We start from the raw sequence: 13,226 nt of genomic DNA, 5'->3' as shown, positions 1-13,226 counted from the left end.
TATTCTTTTAAAGCTAAAACGAGATGTGATGGATAATTGTTTTACTACAACAGGACACGTTTCCTCATTCGTTCGTATGACTATTATTTTCCCTTTTTCTTCCCTAGTAGACATGGCCCTCTGACCAATAAATACTCTTTTTAAATTATTGAAATATTTTAGATGCAAGACATTAATGCCTGCCACTTCCTTTAAGGAGTTTGACTAAATTGAATGTGCCACTGACATGCAAAACGCACCAAACAGAATTATTTTTTGTAGATGAAGTGCTGCTATATAAAGCAAATGTGGATTTTAATCCAACCAATAACGAATCTATTGAACCAAAAATTAGCTTTGCACTTAAGAATACAAAACTTTCCGATCACCGACTCCGATTTTCAGTAGAATATTTTTATAATTCGCAGACGTTTTTAAATTCAAAGTTGACAAGTCCCTATTGGAAAACCCGATATGATTACAGTTTTCTTTCGGATTTCCTAAAATTTCGTGATAAGGTTGGATATATTTTAGATTTGTTGTAGATTACTTGCAGTAAATGATTTTAGCGTCACAAACCAGTGATCAATGTTTTTCCGCAATTACCGCTACGCTCCGTGTATTTACTTTGTTTTTCCTTTATTAATTTGCAAGTCAATATCTAAATGGAATTGAAGTTGGCTTTTTTGTTGTTGTTGGTACGCTAGAGTTCTGCATATATTTTTCCAACAACACGTTGAGAGGATCCATACAAGGCCATCACCTTGCCCGAGTATATTATAGATATTGTGGGGTTAGTAATCTGGTTAAATATTTACATAGGCTGATTTTAAGTCTAAATAGATGGAAAGTTTCGATTTTTAGTTCTACACATTTTTTCTTCACTTTCCTATGACTAAAGGTCTGATAAGTTCTTCAGTTTTTTTGCTCAATGTAAAACTCACGCATCATGTTGATTCAGATCGGTTGATATGCCAGTGTCGCTCTAGACTAAGCTGATAACGGCAGTAAAAAGATTTGCCCTAATAGTTCTTGTAGAACATGGACTGTGATTTGCACTTCGTCATGGATGAATTTGAAAAACTTCTGAGTCTGGTGCGGACCTTCTTCTAGTTTCAAGTTATTTTTCCAAGCTGCGACGCTGTTTTTTGTTCTTTTACGAAGTTTCCTTAAGTTTAATCGCTAGGTCGCATTCTTTATAAACACAGTCACTCCGTTCTCTATCACTGCTACCTAAGATTAAGCTGGCATTACAAATAAGAGGAGGCGTGTTTATTTCGTATCTACGCCTGGCATACCAGGCCCTTATTCTAACTCCATCGATCGCAATTCCTAACTTAGACAAAAGAGTTTCTGATACTCTCGTTGTTGCCTTTAATTGTTAATTTGAGTAAAAGTTATATGTTTAGACATTTAACTTTCAAGAATTAATGTAATTTAAATTTTTTCCCAAAAACTATCTTTAATCTAAAGATAAGGGTGTGTCTAAAAAGTAATTTCAGACAAGTGGTCGCCTCGGCTGGCTGAAATAAATTCCAGCCGATAGTGTAAATTTCGTGCCGAATATTCTCTTTCAAGAAGTCAATTGGGTCTGCGATTTCGCAATAGTCCATCGATGTTAAATCGCACAATGTTGGAGGTCACGCCACAGGCCAACGACGATATACAATGTGTTCAGCAAAAGTTTCCTTCAATAAACTGATAGTTTAATTGACTATATAGCATTAGGCGCCGTCTCATTGGAACCATAGAACGTCCACATCAACATTCTGCAATTCAGGTACGAAAAAATCATAAATCATGGTTCCCGGCTTCATTTTTCGCTGCCTTATAGCACACCAAACATTGATTTTTTTTAGCATGTAACGGCAACGTCTCCGTCTCAACAATGGCTTATGGCTTACGATCACTCCTCATCAACAAAATTTTTGTTGTGAACATCAAGAGTGGTGGCCATCTCGTTTGGGCCTATCACCAAATGTGCGATGTTCTGATGGTCGTTCGAACGAGCTGGAATTTGTCCGCACACCAAGGTCCATCTACAAAATCTTCCATAAAGTGAATAGGCACAACTCAAATTGTTGAGCGCGGTGGTTTATGGACTCATTCGATATTCTGCATAGAAGCAATAGTGTTGTTGATTCGCACTGTAGATTTAGTAGATTAAACGTGGTACGAACCGATAAATGGTTGCTCAACTAAATCCTGGACTAGGCGCGAGCGCTTTTGATGATTTTGGATGTTGCCTATGCACTCAATAGATAATTTTTTCAATGCACAAAGACAGTTTTTGAAGATGCTCTAAATAAAATTAATAATAACAATAAATACAAATTAAAATATAGTTCCTTACCAATGTTTGACTTAACTTGTTCTTATTTTATTTGCTTCCAGTGAACCATCCATAGCAGTAAGAACTCGTGCAATGAAATGCTTAGCCAATATCGTTGAAGTCGATCCAATGGTACTAAAACGCAAAGACATGCAAATGGGAGTAAATCAAAAATTCTTAGATGCTGCCATTTCGGTACGTGAAGCCGCTGTCGACTTAGTTGGCAAGTTTGTTTTGAGCAATGAAGAGTTAATTGATCAGTATTATGATATGTTATCAACAAGAATATTGGTAAGTTAAATCTACTTGAAGTTGTTTAGAAAATTGTTATAAATTTTAATATTTCTTTTAAAGGACACTGGTGTATCAGTGCGTAAGCGTGTGATAAAAATTCTTCGAGATATTTGCATTGAATATCCAGATTTTGAGAAAATTCCGGAAATCTGTGTTAAGATGATTCGAAGAGTTAACGATGAGGAAGGTATACAAAAACTTGTTACAGAAGTTTTTATGAAAATGTGGTTTATGCCATGCAAAGATAACGATAAGGTAAGTTTAATTTTGACCTTTAAAATGACTTAAAAATCAAAGTCAAAGGTTTTGATTTGTTTGAGTGGAAAAGATTCATAAATTTTGATTATGTTTTTATAGCATGGAATTCAACGAAAAATTAACCAAATCATCGATGTAGTAAACACCGCACATGACACTGGCACCACATGGCTTGAGGGACTTCTTGTCAGCGTAAATAATTTAGTTTTTTGTTATATTTCTCTCATAGAACAAATCATAATGAAATAACATCTTGCAGATTTTTGCACCCAAAGAGAACATGCTAAAGCCCGATGGCAGCGCTCAAGAAGCAGTCAAAAAGAATACCGAGCCCGCACCGGAAATAGTGTTGGCTTGCCAACAACTTGCCGATGGTTTAGTGGAACGTCTAATCGAATTAGAAGACACTGATAATGCTCGTATGCTGGGTTGTATAACAACATTACATTTGTTGGCAAAGGTTCGCCCGCAGCTTTTGGTTCGACATGCCATCACAATTGAACCATACTTAAATATTAAGTGCCATTCAGCGATAGCGCCAAAATTTATATGCTCTGTTGCAGATATTCTTGAGCAGGTAAGACGACTTTGATGGATGTCCTATGATTTAATTTGTTTCATTTTATAATTATTTTTCTTTTCAGGTTGTTCCTCTTATTGTGAATCCCAGTGAATCGTTTTTGGCTTCCTTAGAAGAGCATTTAATGCTGTTAGTTGTATCGCTCAATCAGGCTGTTGTTACAAGCTGTGTATCTTGCCTGGGAGCACTTGTAAATAAAATCACAAAGAACTACAAGCTAATCAGAGATTGCTTTCAGAAGTAAATTAAAAGTCCTCATTTAACCAAATTCATGTGCTAATTTTGACATTTCTGCCCACAGATTTTATAGGATAATCGAAAACAGTCGCGATCAAGTAGCTAAGAACAACTATTCAATAGATAGTATCTATACGCCAATCTTCCGCAGAAGTCTGTTTACAATTGGTATCTTAATGCGATACTTTGACTTTAAATCGCCAAAAGTTTTGGGTAAATTTTTATTAACTAGAAGATTCTCATCTGAGATAATAATCATAATAATATTTCTTTTTTTTTTGAACAGGAGAAGGTAGTGGTTTCTCACCTCAAATCTGTGATGAAGTATTCGAATGTTTAATGTTTTTCACTCAATGCGCCAACAATGATATTCGAAAACAAGCTCTCATAGCACTGGGTTCATTTTGTGTAATGAATGATGATTATTTAACCCGTAATGAGTTGAAAAAATTTTACTGTGATTTATTGCGAAGCGAAATTGTCGATGCGTGTATAAAAATTATTTGTATGCGAAATATTTGGATTTATTTAACAGAATCTGAGATTTATATGCATAATAAAGAAAAAGACTGTAAGTTTGTTTTTTTTTCTTTTCAGTTTTTGATGAATACGAGTTCTAATTTTATTCGTTTCATTTATTTTTTTTTAGGGGAAAAACAACAACAAACAGAAGATTTGAAAGAAATGAATGATGTCTCATCGGGTATGGCAAGCAGAATCATTCAATTGTATCTGCAAGACATCCTGGATTGTTTCTTAAATCGAGATGATTCAGTGCGATTGTGGGCAGTGAAGGTTGTGCAAATAGTATTGCGACAAGGTTTAGTGCATCCTGTCCGGATGGTACCATATCTTATAACTCTAAGTACAGATGCCAAACAGGAGGTAAGAATTTTTTAAGTTTTTGTTTATATTTTTATTTATTTACAAATAAAATATATATTTTAATAGGCGGCACATCGAGCAGATGCTCTGCTGAAGGAAATCGACAAAACCTACTCTGGTTTTGTTAATATGAAAGTGCAATTTGGCTTGCAGCTATGTTTCAAACTTCAAGAGCTGTTACAAGGTGATCGAGGTAGAAATGTTGTGATACGAGGTTTCTGGTAAGTAGTCTTAATAAAATTTACTTTCTCGTTTAGAATTCAATTATTTATTTTATTTATTTTTAGTAAAAAAGAGCACGATGTAGTTCCAACAGCACTCAATGATTTCCTCTATACCCTGCTGCGCACAACGAAACCTCAACGACGTGCTCTAGTCCAAACAGTAACCAAGCAATTCGATGATCAAAAGACAACACTACGTCAAATGCTCTACATTGCCGATAATTTGGCTTACTTCCCTTATGTAGTTCAAGATGAACCACTCTATCTAATTCATCAAATTGATCTTATGATATCAATGGCTGGTACAAATCTCTTGGCAACATTCAAGGAATGCCTCAAACCAGCCGAAAATGATGATATTCTCGTCGATGATGACGATGAGGAAGATCCGGATGTATTGTTTAAACGGCTACCCGATGATATAAGCGAAATTCAAAAATGCATTACATCAGCACAGGCGTGTATGTTACTCTTAATACTGAAACAGCATTTGAAAGATATGTATGGTTTGACGGATGGGAAGATTTCAAGGTACTCGCCATCGGAAACACAGAAAATCTATGAAAAAGCCTGCACGAGGAAGGTAGTGCCCGATTTTAATCCCAAGTCGACAATAGAAGAGATTAAGAAATCGGTAGTAAAGACAAGTAATGTGGAAATTAATCCGGACGATAAGAGGGACTTAGTTGTAAAATATTTAGATGTATGTTTAGAAGCAGAGTTAATTGATTTGAGGGAAAATGGTTTTAAATACATATTCTTATTTTCATTTGTTTTAGTTTAAACAACTTATGCTTAAGTTAGATCCAGATGATGCTGATTCACTTGATGAGGAGCGTGATAAATCAAGACTAAATAATACAGCAGCATCGGTCGAGACACCATCGACGCCAGCATTAAATTCAACAGGTGCTAATCAAAGTAGTGTAGATGATATAGCTGGCGAGAGTAGTAGTGGAGCGAGAACGGGTAGTGCGACAACACCACATGTAAATAGTGTGAATCATTCGACGGTTTCAACACCAGCCCAACATAAGGTAAGCTCCAATAAAATTAACTTTAATTGATTTTTACTTGGCATTAGGACTTCAGTTCGAGTGTCTTGTGCAGATAGGTTAGGCTAAATACAATACAGGTCATAAGGTTAGAAGCATTTTCGAAAAGTAAAAATGATATTTCTCCCGTTACACAATGGATTAGAAATCAAAACAACCATGGTGAATGAAGGACTATTTTGTTAACAAGAAAATATAAAATTTGAGTATAGGTGATATGTAGCTTACGGAGCTTTTATGGCTAATTGTTAATTTGTAATATGCGAAAATAAATCGGGTCTTTAGATTAGAAGCATATCAAATAAATGGAAATAAAATGCAAGTATTCGTATTTTGTTATGTTTTTTAGCTTTCATTAGGTGTCCTACCACCAGCCTTCATAATAATTTCTCGTCTATGTTAAATTCATTAACATTAAGTGGTTTTTAAAAATAATTTTTCGAGTAAGACGATGGTTTTTTAAATAATTGCTGACACAATGACCACTTCTATTTTGTTTTAGGGCTAAAAAAAAACATTTATGACCTTTAGAGCTATAAACATCTATTTTTGCCCTTTCCTCCACTGTCAAATATTTTTGTTGCCCATTTCTGTTAACACTCAATCAAGAACAATTAGTTTATAAATTGCACCGTTTTTCCGGGAAAAAAAATGTATGCACTTCACAAAACGACGTTCATTTATTCACTGCTTCAAATCTTATGACTCAATTTGTTTTCACATATTCTTGACTCAATTAACAATTTGTCATAAAAGTTCCGTAAACTAAAACATTCCTATACCCAAAATTTACATTTTGTTCTTAACAAAATAGTCTTTCATTTACCAATGTTTTTTTTCTAATCCATCATGTGACGGGAGAAATTTCAATTTTACTTTTCGAAAATGCCTGCTTCTAACCTTCTGACTGGCAGTGTACATTGTGTGGGAATTAAAAATAAAATTCTCCTGTGATCCTTTTTGAATCATCCTGAACTCTGCGCTAGTAATGGTGTTCTTTTTGTTGATTTTCAAATTAGGTTGACAGTGGTTTATTAGACGTAATACAAAAAAGTCATTCTTATATTTTGCCACCCAAAGTGACTAAATAAGAAGAATTTTTTCCCTTGAGAAACTTTTGATATTGGGAGGATTTTCAAAGAGGATCGTTTTTGCTCTTGTATTAGGTCGTGTCTCGGGTGTCTATGTCTTCTTATGTTGCCTATTTCATTTTTCCGTTGGTCATTCGTAAAGAAACATGAGACATTCTTCCCCTTCCTCAGTCCCTACGCTTATTGTAAATGACACTCCTTTAGTTAGCTCTATTAAGAAAGCTTATTTTTTTGCAAATTCCACCTTACCCGATAGTGTGATGACTCGACCACTTCTGTAGTGCGTTAGTGGTTCTATGGGACCAGTTTCATATGGTACTTGTAAGGTAGCGAGAGTCGTAAAAGATCTCAATATAGATAAATCCGCTGGTCCGGATGGTATCACCGTTATTATTCTGAAGAGGTGTTCGCTAGCAACCCCTGCGTAAGCTTATACATTTATCATTTTGGGCTCGTTCCGAGTAGTTGGAAAAACCATTTGTTCATCAAATCCCAAGAAAGGGTGAATCTTCTCTTCCCTAAAATTATCGACCGATAGCACTAACGTGCCTTCTTTTTAAGGTCATGGAAACGCAGATAACTTAAGAAATTTCTTGAGGAACGCAAGCTTTTAAATGGCAGCTAGTCAGGCTTTCATAGTAATGGGTTCATCGTCGATCTTATAGTTCATCTCACCTAACAGTGAAACCAGTTTCTATTTGAAGAAAGTAAGATTATTGCACTTTATATTTCAAAGGCAATTGCCCTCTTATCGAAAATGCGGCATTTTGGTATCGAAGAATCTCTTCTTCATTGGATTGGAAATTTTGTTCTTCTCTTCCCTTCTTCTCTTCTCTGACCTGGCTACAATTTACAAAACCTTTATACCCCCAACAAAAAACTGTATTAAAACCCCTAAAAATTAAATTCTCGATTTAGTATTTTCTTCTGACGCTATTATCTGTAAATAAAACTGTTGATGTCTGTAACGCTTTTGCGACCAATTTCCGAAAGTCTTTTCTTACTAGGACTTGAAATAAATGTTCATAATTTACATTTCTTTCCTAGCAACTGGAAAATTTATCGGCAGGTGGAAGTAATTCATGAAAGGTGACAAAGCGGCCATAACAAACTACAAGCCCATCGCAAAACTTTCTTGCATTTCTAAACTTTCTGTTTGGGTATGTATTTTTAAGTAACAATCTAGTTTGGGAACAGAAACACTAGGTCCTCAGAAAAAGATCAACTGCTACAAATCTCACACTCTCAAACAAATTATCAAACGCATTAGAACTGAATTATACACTTAACTGTGCATACACTATCTTTTCTAAAGCTTTTGACCGACTTTTTTGTTGATGGCATTAAGATTTTCAAAATAATTAAGTCCACCCATGATCGTATTCTTTCACAGGCTGATATTAACAGTTTTACATGAGTCATTGTTAGAAAAATAGACTTTCCCTAAAAACGATAAGTTTTCATTTCTTTTCCAACTTAGAATTTACACATCACATCAATTTTATTGTCAATGAATCAAGTTCTATGCTTGGTTTTTAAAAACGCAAGCCAAATGAGTTGAATTATCCCATGATTACCATGCTTTAGACTTCAATCTAAGACCCACAAATTAGTTTATGATGAATATGAAGATTGTTCCTTAGGTAGGAAGAACTGATACGGAAGTCAAAAGTGATATGCGCGTTGTTATAAATGGTTAACAATTTTTAGAACAAATAGTGATTTTATGGTCATGCTAAAAGCTGGTATAGAAGTGGTTTGCAAATTTATAAGTTTTAAGCGATATTCATACCTTAAAAAAAGATTCCAGATTATCTCCCCAAAGAAGATCTTACTTACTTAAGGTAGCGCTAGAGTCCTGTGAACTAGGGCCTCACCCAACAAACTTCTCCATCTAGCTCGGTCCCTAGCTAGATGTCGCCAGTTTCGAGCTCCAAGTTGGGTGAGGTCACATTTCACTTGTGCGCGCCACCTGATTCGCGGTCTTCCTCTACTGCGCTATCCTGTGGGTGCGGATCCGAAGACTTTCCGGGCCGGAGCATTGGTTTCAATGCGCTCTACGTCACCCAGCCATTTTAGTCGTTGGACTTTTACCCTTCTGGCTGAGTCTGCGTCGCTGTACAGCTAGCAAGAGTTATTCTGCGTTTGATTTCAGCGCTGGTGTTGTTTTCTGCGTTTACAGCGGAGCCTAGGTAGACGAAGTCCTTGACTACCTCAAAGTTACGTCTGTCGATAGTGACGTTTTAAAAAAGACGTCGGTGTTGTATGTCCTGTCTTGACGACAGCATGTACTTTGTTTTGCCCTCATTAACCGTTAAACCCATTTTTGCCGCCTCTGCCTCAATACTCACAAAAGCCCCATTGACATCACGCTGAGTTCTTCCGATTATGTCAATGTCATCAGCATATGCCAGTAATTGGACAGACTTTTGAAAGATAGTGCCTCTAGTGTTGACGTGTGAGCTCTGCACTATTCTTTCAAGCACGATGTTAAAACCTTTTTCGACATCGAAAGGTTCTGATAAGTTGTTTCCAACCTTTATGGAGCAGCGTGAATTCTCCATGGTCATCCTGCACAAACGGACGAGTTTGGCAGGGATGCCAAAACTAGACATGGATCTATACAGCTCGTCCCTGTATGTGCTGTCATATGCGGCCTTGAAATTTATGAAAAGATGGTGGGTGTCGATTTGGTGTTCTTGGGTTTTTTCCAGGATCTGCCGTAATGTGAATATTTGATCAACTGTGGACTTTCCTGGTCTAAAACCACCCTGATAAGGACCTATCAGGTTGTTGACGATGGGCTTTAGACGTTCACATATTACGGCAGAGAAGATTTTATAGGCGATGTTAAGTAGACTGATTCCTCTATAGTTGGTGCAGTGCAGTGCAGGGCAAACAATACTGAGGTTCCATTCATCGGGCATGCTTTCTTCCGACCATATCTTATAGATAAGTTGGTGCATGCTCCTAACCAACTTATCTCCAGCTGCTTTAAAGAGCTAGGCATTCAAGCCATCCGCTCCAGCGGATATGGCAATCTTTACTTCGTCTAAGTCGGGATTACGGGATTGTTGGCTTTCGTCGTCTATGTTGAATGGATCATCCTGCCCCAAAGAAGATCGCGGGGTCCAAATTGAAGAAATTTACGTTGTACAGATTCAATTCTTTGGGAATGAGAGTACTGATGGGGAAACCAGACTTCACTATCGTATTAAAAGAGAGGTCTGACGAAGGTGTTGAATAGAGATTTAGTGACGTAGCGGCTCGAAAATTCTTTAGACCTACGTTTGATAAAACCAAGGGATGAGTTTGACTTTGAATGATATTTAAAAATGGGCTTAAAAATTTAACTTGACTGAATGTCGCAAATAACTCCTAGGCCGCAAATAGAACAGGCAGAACGAATGGTAACTTTGTGCAGACTGTAAGTTTAGGAGGGAAGATGTGATCGCTTACAAGTGAATGTTAGGAATTGTTATTTAACTACATTGAGCAATCAGATGAAGAAGAAATAACCTTTATTCTTTTCTTACATCAGCGTAAGTAAAAATTTATCGATGACATTAATACGTCATTGATAATTAAGACGAATAACCAGCTGGGGTTATATTTTGAAAACCTGAAAACAAATCTATATATTGGCAGTTCTTTACGTATGATGTGAGCCATAGAATACAAGTTAGTGGAAAATCAAAGGCTTTAAGTTTAAGATAAATAAATTGCTGACTGATTTTGTTGACTTTGATTTTATCAAAGGCTTTACTAAATTCGTTGGGGATGACGTCCACTTTATTTCCTTTCTCTAATTAATTTAGAGTTTTAGAAGCAATTTCAGTAAGATTGCTTTTAAGAAACCATGTTGTTGTGAAGAAATAATATTCAAAACTTTCGAAAAGCTTGAGAATTGAAGAAAGCTTGGCTATGTGTCTGTAATTCAAAATATGGGAATAATTAATGGATGTTTCCAAAGCTTTGGGAAGATGGTTTGAAAAATAGAACCAGTGCTAAAAGCGGTTTACTTAAAGAGGTAGCACACTTTTTTAATAATAGTAAATTAATGTAAAATATAAAGTTATGACAAGAAATAACCCAAACATTTATTTACGCTTTGTGATCTTTCCCACTCAATTGCTCATTTTAGCTGCTATAGCCTTATCTGTCATTTAAATAGGCTGTTCCAATTATTCAAACAAATTTCTATTGTTTACCTCTTACTCAAAAAAAAATTGCACTAACAACCTAATTCCAATCTTCATTTGCTTAGTCATCCCTAGGGGTAAATGCAAAGGATTTAACAACCCAGTAGTGTACATTCGCTCTTATGTAGGTTCTTTTGTACATACTGTACATTTCGCGGAAGAAAATGTAAATTCGATTTTCTTTTTGTACTGAGACCAAAAATCATCCAAAGAAGGTTCTTTGCACTCATTTTGTTGCTTAATCCTTCGTTTAAAAGAAAAATTCTTTCCTATCATTTTCATAACTTATAAACGAACATCTCATTTTTTTTTACAAATCAGGATATCCCAGCAACACCAACAACCCGAAGTTCGAGAACGACAAAATCAACTTCACGTAAACAACCAACACGCAGCAAACGGAAAAAACGAAAGATTGTTTCATCAGATGACGATGAAGATGACTATAGTGATGCCGATTACGCGTAATAAATTATTATATCATTCGAACGGAATATAATCATCAACCCCATAAACCACACACACATCCAAGCACTCAACAAATATATATAAAAAAAATTAAATGTAAAAAAAAAACATTCTAAATATTTCTAAAATAAAAATTAAAAAAACATTTTTGTTTGAGTAAACATAGAAAAAAAAACAAACAAGTCAAGTGAATTTAGTTTTCTGTATGTTTTTATATAAATACAAATATATGTTAATTTAAGACAAAATATACATATAAAATAAAAATTATATACTACAGATAAGTGAGTGAGTGTGCATAAGTTATTTAAACAAAAACAAAAAACAAACTCTACTATTACAATATAATATTATGTTAAAAAAATATTTTCATTTTGTATAAAATAAAAATAAAAAAGAAGACTTTTTACTTAACAAATAGAAAGAAATTATGTTTAGAGCAATTTTATTGAATCAAACACTTTTAAGTTTATTATTTTTAAGCGAAGAACAAAACAAAACACACACAAAATACACAAACAAAAACCCACACGCAAAACAAAGATGTAAATTATATATATTTAACAAAATAAGAAAAAATTAAAACAAAAAAATGGTGTTTATATCTAAAGTTGTATATTTATAGCCCACACAAATTAATTAAAACAAATTAAAATGAAAAAATACTGTTACCATATAACATAAATATATATATATTAAAACAAATTAAACGGAAAATGCTTATCATTAAGAAGAGAAAGAGGAAATTATCGGTGTTTTTTATACAAAAAAAATATTAAATTAGGAACACATAGTTGTACATTAAGATAAAAATATAAACAAAAACAAAATTATAAACTTTCGAGTACTAATATTCTAGATTCATAAGCTGTAAATTAAAACAAAGAAACAAACAAGAAATAAGAAAAAAATACAAAATCGCTAAGCTTCTTTTTTCTTCTCCGCCCTTATCGAAACAAAATAAAATAAATTTATGTTCATTAAATCACATAATACTATAATTATAGAATTTTCTTTTTCGTTTAATATTTTTAATTTGTTCTAAATATTATATTTTTATATGTATGTATTTAAAAAAATATAAAATGAAAATAGTGTATAAGTTAAACAAAATGAAAACAAGTGTTATTAAGTTGAATCAATAGTCTTTTTTGTTTTATTTTTTGCTTAATAATTTATAATTAAAGTTATAAAAAATATATCCATTCAAATATACCTATATATAATATGTATATATTTTTTCATTTTACTTTTAGAAACTCGGAAATAAAAAGATGACGAAGAATTTATTCCAAGTGAATTTACAAAAAAAAAAACAACTTTTGTTTTATTTTTCTAATATAAGTTCTGTATGAATTTCTTGGTTTGTTACAGTTTTTAGTAAAACAAACTTGGAATAAATTTCCTTTATTATAAATAATTTTTCCAAGGTAAATGTTATAATTAATATTTTTGATGTTAATATTTCGTTGGATATCATTTCATTCTTCTAACTGATTTTACACAGATCTAACAAGTTTTTCGGTGTATTCAGCGATAATGATTCTTTCGCGTAAGGAGGCATCCTTCAATTGCGAATATCATGGGTTCTAATTTTGCTTTCAAGTGCATCCCATGCGTA

General features: G+C 34.1%; 1 protein-coding gene across 2 annotated transcripts in view; it reads left to right on the top strand.

The window, feature by feature from the left end:
- LOC129953429 (nipped-B protein) overlaps positions 1-12,837 on the top strand; it is a 33,728-nt gene extending 20,891 nt beyond the window's left edge. For both annotated transcript variants that reach the window (XM_056066678.1, XM_056066668.1), the window contains 12 exons: positions 2,374-2,602; positions 2,666-2,860; positions 2,963-3,055; positions 3,123-3,440; positions 3,508-3,683; positions 3,745-3,893; positions 3,967-4,251; positions 4,330-4,565; positions 4,632-4,786; positions 4,853-5,492; positions 5,569-5,826; positions 11,459-12,837. In XM_056066678.1, the coding sequence (XP_055922653.1) occupies positions 2,374-2,602; positions 2,666-2,860; positions 2,963-3,055; positions 3,123-3,440; positions 3,508-3,683; positions 3,745-3,893; positions 3,967-4,251; positions 4,330-4,565; positions 4,632-4,786; positions 4,853-5,492; positions 5,569-5,826; positions 11,459-11,605 (2,881 nt within the window). In that variant the 3' untranslated portion in view covers positions 11,606-12,837. The remainder of the gene's footprint in view (positions 1-2,373; positions 2,603-2,665; positions 2,861-2,962; positions 3,056-3,122; positions 3,441-3,507; positions 3,684-3,744; positions 3,894-3,966; positions 4,252-4,329; positions 4,566-4,631; positions 4,787-4,852; positions 5,493-5,568; positions 5,827-11,458) is intronic.
- Positions 12,838-13,226: the final 389 nt, after the last annotated feature.

Source organism: Eupeodes corollae, chromosome 1, assembly GCF_945859685.1.
Source record: "Eupeodes corollae chromosome 1, idEupCoro1.1, whole genome shotgun sequence".
Taxonomy (NCBI): domain Eukaryota; kingdom Metazoa; phylum Arthropoda; class Insecta; order Diptera; family Syrphidae; genus Eupeodes; species Eupeodes corollae.
This window is presented reverse-complemented; position numbering and strand designations above follow the sequence as displayed.